The following is a 7133-nucleotide window of genomic DNA, read 5'->3' as shown; positions in this document are numbered from 1 at the left end:
ATATATATATTTTTTTTTTTTAACAATTTTACTTTATCTTGGATTAATATGAACTGGTGTTTACATTTGACTCCACCACAAACACTTTCATCTTTCTTAGAAGCCATAGCTAGGGTTAAATTTAAGAAAAATAAACTAGTAACATAAAAAAAAATACAGTATCACTACCAACAAATGCAAAAGTGTAAATAATGTAAATAAGTGTTTTCTATACACAATGTCATCTGTGGCTGTCTGGTAAACTAATCTGGTGGCTGTGATAATTCCTCTCATAATTTTGTGCAGATTAAGACCAGACCAACAGTTACCAGAAACTCAGTGATGTAGTATTAAATGTTTTAGTACCATATATTCCACTTAAATCTGGTCCACATCAAGCCTATGCAATAATAATTTAGTAATANTTTTTGACATCAGAAACTAACTTTAAATAACTTTACTGAATGAAAATCCGTGCGCTACAACTTAAAAACCATGAAATAATTTTGATAAAAAACTCCCATTAAAAAACAATTAAGCCTTAATCGAGCCTTCACATAGGCTCATTAAAATCGCGATAAAATTTTTTTGCGCGGGAAAAAAATTTTGAAAAAATTTCGGGACCTAAAAAACATTCCAAAAATTCAAAAAAAAAAAAAATTTCAAAAATGGCCTTAAGGACCTCATTTTATGTAACGTTATGTAACTTGCCCGAGATATCTCGGGTTATGGGCTTAAGGGGTTAAATGTTTTAGTACCATATATTCCACTTAAATCTGGTCCACATCAAGCCTATGCAATAATAATTTAGTAATAAATGCTTGGCTATCTTACAACTGTAATAAGATAGCCAAACACTTGTGTTTTGTTTATTCCTGTCCACCACACACACAACAATTTCATGTTTTGCAATAAGTTCCTTTCTTTATCATTTACCTTTTGCTAAATGGAAATTAAGAAAAACAAAATATGTTTTGCTTAATTTCCATTACCTTTAAACATTTTCCACCTCAATCATCAATACTACAATCGTCCTCTTAGGTTTCCTTGCTTCCACACTCTTCTTGAATGCTGTGGTTAATAGGTAGGGGTTAAATATAACCTCTACCTATACATATATATATAACCAAAAATAAAGCAAAAAGCATTGAAAACATATGAGTATAACACAAGATGTTTTCACAGTGAGAGCAAGAGATGACTTGGGCACATAACAGATGGCATTTACACAGTGAATGCATTTTTTCATTGCACATGCATTTTAAACATAGAAGCATTGTTCAAACTCTTGAGTTATATTTCTCTTGAATTTAGCATTCAAACTTTGGAACATTTAAAGTTATGCGGTACCACTGTAACTTGTTGATTCTTTGGTTCTATATAGTAGGGGAGGCCAACTTTTGTGTACATAAGATATACTTTTTATCTTAAAAATGTTTTGCAATCGACTTGTTGTCGTAGGCATAGTCTAAGTGGCGAGGGGAGGTTTTAAATACATACTATGTTTAGATAGGTAAGAAAAGCCACAATTTAATTTAAAACATGAAGAAAAGATAAATTTTAAACAAAAGAAAAGTTGAAACTCAACGTTGTCACTTTCGAGGACCACCACTTCACCCTTCTTTTTTATACTGTGTCCTGACCTACTCTCTGTCCCTCTTCTCGCCTTTCTTTTTTTTTTTTTTATTTGGTTTTACGACCCTTTGTCTACATATTTCTTATTCTCCTTTTACAACTGTACACAAATGGATTGCACATGGACCAACAAAACCGCATCTGAGAGAGGATGCAGAGATATCACTACAGTTGCATTTGCATGTTGCATTCGGTTACAAGTGTAACACATTAAGTCAAGACATCGCAAGCGATTGCCTTGTTGGCCACCCCTGCTATATAGATTCTTGTTTACATGCTTATGCACATTCATGTATTTGTGTCTTATACAGAAGTTTTTTGCATTTGAAAAATGAATTGTTGGCTAAATCTATACTATTATAATAAAGAGGTAAAGTTTGTAAGTTTGGATGTAAGAGGTAATCTCCGAAACTACTCATCAGATTTCAAAAATTCTTTCACCAATATTTAGAATGGACCTTCAGGGTGGACATAGGCTGTATATTATTCCATTAAAAATTTATATAAAATAAAAGATATCATCTAGGTAAACGTTATATTTTTGGTGTCAGTGGGTGGTGAGAGGCAAGACGCATACATATATGAGATAGATAACCACGCAGCACAGTTGCATGTCTGAACTCGTGATATATAAAATTACATGTCCTGACTGACTGGGTGACTGATTGATTCATCGTCACCTAGAACAAACCACTGAACCTAAACAGCCAATTGCAGAGTCAACATATAGAGACCGACTGCGGTTTACAGATCGGGTAGACCGCTGTTCAGAAAAATTTCATTGCAGAGACGGTGTTTGTTGCCTGCCACAATGTAGACAGCGACTAGAAATAAGTTACTTGACCTATTTTCTAGACTCACTTGACAGCAGGTTTAGAGGTATTTTCAAATTCGAGTAGCTTTGTTTGTGGAAAAGTTTAAATAAAAACAGATATCATTCCTTTGATAAATGTTGTAAACAGTACAAATCGACAAAATTAATCATTAATTAATTGCTTGGAGCAAAAACAACAAAATTAAATACTTTAAATTTGTTTTAAATGTTCCAATTTTGATATTCAAATGGGTGAAGACTTATCAGCTGGGAGCATGAAACCATTGAAATTACAAAAACATCTTGAATATTGACTACTTATTTCAGCTTATCATTTAAACAATAATTCCAGTTTTGAGTGGTTTTTGAAGTTGCTAGAGATGGATTCATGATTTGCTAAAGAGTATAGCTTCAGGATATATTTTAATAGGTGATCTTTAAAAGATGAATGGTATAGTAAAAGCATCATCTTATAATATAATTGAGGTGGGATGATGATAATGACAATAATAATAATAAGTGCAGAGCCCAAACAGTTAGGAAATTTGGTACACAGGGTACGTCATGAGAACAACACTAAAAAGGGATTTTTTGAAATTCCCACTGCAGGGGAAAGAGAGAGGGTTAAGGATTACTCTGAAGAACTTGGGTTCTATTGTACTATTTTAGATGCCTTTTTTTGCATTTATGTGAGAAATCAAACATATGTTTAAACCCTTCTAAAAATTAACTACAATATTTAGTGTTCCATTGTATATAAAGTTGACATAAAGTGAATAAGTTCACTTTATTCGAACTCTTCATCTTAATGTTCAATTTTACGTTCAAATTTATATGTATGAATAATTCTGGGAGATCCAGCTTATTTTTCAAATTTAGTAAACCTGAAGAAGAACCCAGAAAGAGTTACAAAAACGTTTATTATTTATCACTTACTTGTACTACACACCGGTTAGTGGTTGCAGTGAGTCTTAATTATTGTTATCTTGGTGTTGTAAGCAGATATCTAAAAATTTTCTAATTAGTCTAGGAAGAGGGAGGGACCTAATTCTTGCACATGGTAAAAACGAGTAAGATCGACTGTAATCTAATATTCTTAATCTTCGCTATCATTACTTTTTGTTTGAGCAACGCTGGGCTCATCTGCTAGTAAATTTATAACTAAAGACTGGATTTATATGCATTTTAAACCATAATTTATGCACATACATATGCATGTAAAAATGCCAGATATATGGACATTAAAATGTGTGAAATATGCATTTTGCATGTTAAAAGTGTCAGTAATATTCATTGAAATTTATAATTTAAAAATGCTTACTACTTACTTCTGTCTGCATTGTCACACTTTTTAGGTGGGAAGGGATGAAGACCAGTCCAACAATATACTACACAAAAGAGTTGAAAATTATGACATCACAAACACTTATTAGAATGTTTCATGTAGGGTGTCCATATCAAATCAATTCTGAACAATATTACATGGTCAATAAAATTTTATGGCAACACAAAACATGTTCATTTGTGGAACTTTAAGAAAAAAATGTGAATTAGATAGTTCAAATGTAAAACATTTGAATTTTGCATGCTTGTTTATAATTGGATGGAAGAGTGATAATTCCCACATGAACTATACATGTGCAAAAATGCAGTGTACAGATATCAGAAATGAACTACACATTGTTTGTGAATAAATTTAGCACTTGTACAAACAAGCTATAAAGTTTATAAAATACTTATTCAGTCCCAAATATGTGAAAATCATATTATATGTGGACCCAAATCATGTCTATATCAAGGTTCCAACATCAAAGCATTTAAGGAAAAAATATACACATGCATACAAATCTGATGGTTAGAGAAAATACACTCATTGACCAAAAAGTTATGCACCAGAGAGGTGCATAACCATTGAAATTGAATGAAACTTTATTAGTGTGAACATAATGACAATGATAATTATCTGTACTATAATATTATAAAGAGGTAATGTTTGTAAGTATGTATGTAAGTTTGTTTGCAGCAGGTAATCTCCGAAACTACTCATCCGATTTCAAAAATTCTTTCACCAATATTTAGAATGGAACCTCAGGGTGGACATAGGCTGTATATTATTCCGTTAAACATTCATATAAATTAAAAGATATAATCTAGGTTTAGGCTTTTATGTCTAACAGATGGCGCTACGAGTACGACACCCTAAGTTTGCTTTTCTGTGAGGCATTACACTTTTCTGTGAAAATGAACTAAAGCGGATCATCTTCTATCTATCTATATAAATAAAAATGTAATGTTCATTTGTTCCTACTGATTCCTTTGAAATTTTCACACAACGCTGCATTCAAATACGCACGTGTTTTTATTTAATATATGTGTCGAAATTTCCCCCCACTGAAGGGAGATGGTTAGGATTAAGGCTTACCATAAAGAACTCTGCTTCTATTATACTATTTTAGATGTGGGTTTTTGCGTTTTTGATTGCGTTTTAATAGGGTACGTCGAGAAAATGTACACTAAGAAGAAATTTTTCGAAAAATTCCCCCCCACGGGGAAGTGTTATAAATTTATAATAGATACATTTTGAGCCACAACAACGCGTGGCGGGGTCTGCTAGTTGATTATAATATCATAACATAGGGGTAATTTTCTGTTTAATAGTGGTACAATCTTAAGGAATTCTTAATACCTTAGAACTACCCATGCCTGGATACATGCTATGCAATGATATGGCTGAGCATAAAGTACACAGACACTATAGTCCAGGACACTAAAGTACAGGACTACTGGTGAGTGCTTCAATCCTGTTTTTACTGTGGCAATGTAATGGAGAAGATCGCTCTCACATTTTACAATTTCCTGACCTGCCCAGTCTTCACATTTGTTGCCCATTGAGATTTTGAGACCAGATGGAACACAACTTTGGCTATCTATAAGAGAGAGAGAGGAGATCTGGAGCAGCAGTTACATCATCTGTGGACAAATTCATTGTAGGGCACCACCCTACAATGAATTTGTCCACAGATGATGTACAAATGTGAAGACTGGGCAGGTCAAGAAATTGTGAAATGTGAGAGAGATCTTCTCCATTACATTGCCACAGTAAAAACAGGATTGAAGCACTCACCAGTAGTCCTCCATACTCTAACATAATGACTGTTCATTCCCAAACACAACCTGAAACCCAAGTTCTGTTTGGGAATGAACAATCATGATTTATGCTTCTGACACAATATAGTGCTATAAATTAAGACACTTGGCGGATTTTCTCATCTTTATTTAGTTNGTACAAATTTTTAAATAGCATTGTAATCATGTTTGAAAAATACAAGTATAAAAATATATTTTAATTTTATAAAAACAGTTGATTTACATGGGATTAAATTTATTATCATTTTGATTTTTAAATTTGGATTTTATTTATTATAGTATGGCTTTACTCCAAAAGGATCATCTGTAATTTTGTATCGAAATCCCACATATCTACGCTATCAATATACAGTACAAACTGATTGGCCAGGAGGTGTATATATTACACCAAATATAGGAGGTAAGTTTCATTACATTAAAGTAACTTTAATAGACACATCATTCTTAAAACAATTTATTTAAATTCAAAGAAACATAAGAATTATCTTTACTTTGATTTTTGACATTCTTCTTTTTCTAAGATTTATCTTTCAAAATTATTTCATATATTTTAATGTTAGATTGTGGATTGTGATATCAGTATATAAAAAGATATTAAAAACATTAATCCTTTTCATTTTTTCTTTATTTATTAAGTTTATTATCTACAATTTTTATTTTATTGGACATGTTTGAATGTACTAATATCCTTTTTTTACATGTCTGTCATATTGCAATATATTATATCCACACATTAAGTCAACACTTCATTAATTTTTATATACTATAGTTGATTGGTTTTACTGTTATCATCAATAGTTCCTATTTTTTTTTAAATCTTAATGGAAAAATGCAAATGAATACAATTTTTTAAAAGTTAAACAAGCTTCAATTATTTGGATACAAAATGCCTGAAGACATGCATTGCCTGAATTATCTCAGATAGCCAGGCAACAAAAAATAGCTATTTGGGTACCAAAAAGTTTGTCATATTCACTAGTCATGTAACATTATCAGCTAGACAAATGTGGTAAAGTTTAATAAAGATAAGAAAATTAAAATGAACTTACATTTTCAGGTTTAAGAAAAGAGTGCAACAATGTGCATCTTATATTGTTGAAATTTTGAGTCATACAAAAGTGATTTGAAAACATTCTTGGAAAGTGTTTAGAAGACTGAAAAGTATATACTTGAGAAGGATAATATTTTATACATTTGTAATAATTAAAATAATTAAACTATTTTTTATTAGTTAATGTACTTTAGTTGCATAGAAGGTACTAAAGGAGCTTTCATTATGTACTGTGTTTCCCCAAAAACAAAGGCCTGGTCTTATTTTCAGGGATGTCTCATCCAAAGGTGCTTGCTTAAATTGCTCATCCAAAGGTGTTCCAATAATTTTTATAATAATATAAAAAATTTTAATATAAACATTTATTTATTTTTTTTTTTATGTGTTGTTTACAAATCTGTTTGTACTAAATTTACTACAAAATATGGCAAAAATTAGGTACTTACAAATACTTAATATATAATTTATAATTTATATTATCATTTAAGTATCAATGTCAATAATATT

The 7133-nt window shown here is 31.2% G+C and overlaps 1 protein-coding gene across 1 annotated transcript in view; it reads left to right on the top strand.

Moving 5' to 3' along the window:
- LOC111630701 (sphingosine-1-phosphate lyase-like) overlaps positions 1-7133 on the top strand; it is a gene marked incomplete at its 5' end in the record, with an annotated part of 55044 nt that overhangs the window by 23495 nt on the left and 24416 nt on the right. Inside the window, one exon of the mRNA XM_023374845.1 lies at positions 5855-5975. Coding sequence (XP_023230613.1) covers positions 5855-5975 — 121 coding nt within the window. The remainder of the gene's footprint in view (positions 1-5854; positions 5976-7133) is intronic.

This window comes from Centruroides sculpturatus, unplaced genomic scaffold, assembly GCF_000671375.1.
Source record: "Centruroides sculpturatus isolate CEXI.00-Female unplaced genomic scaffold, Cexi_2.0 scaffold376, whole genome shotgun sequence".
Classification (NCBI taxonomy): Eukaryota; Metazoa; Arthropoda; class Arachnida; order Scorpiones; family Buthidae; genus Centruroides; species Centruroides sculpturatus.
Note: the sequence above shows the minus strand (reverse complement) of the source record. Positions and strands in the feature narration are given on the sequence as shown.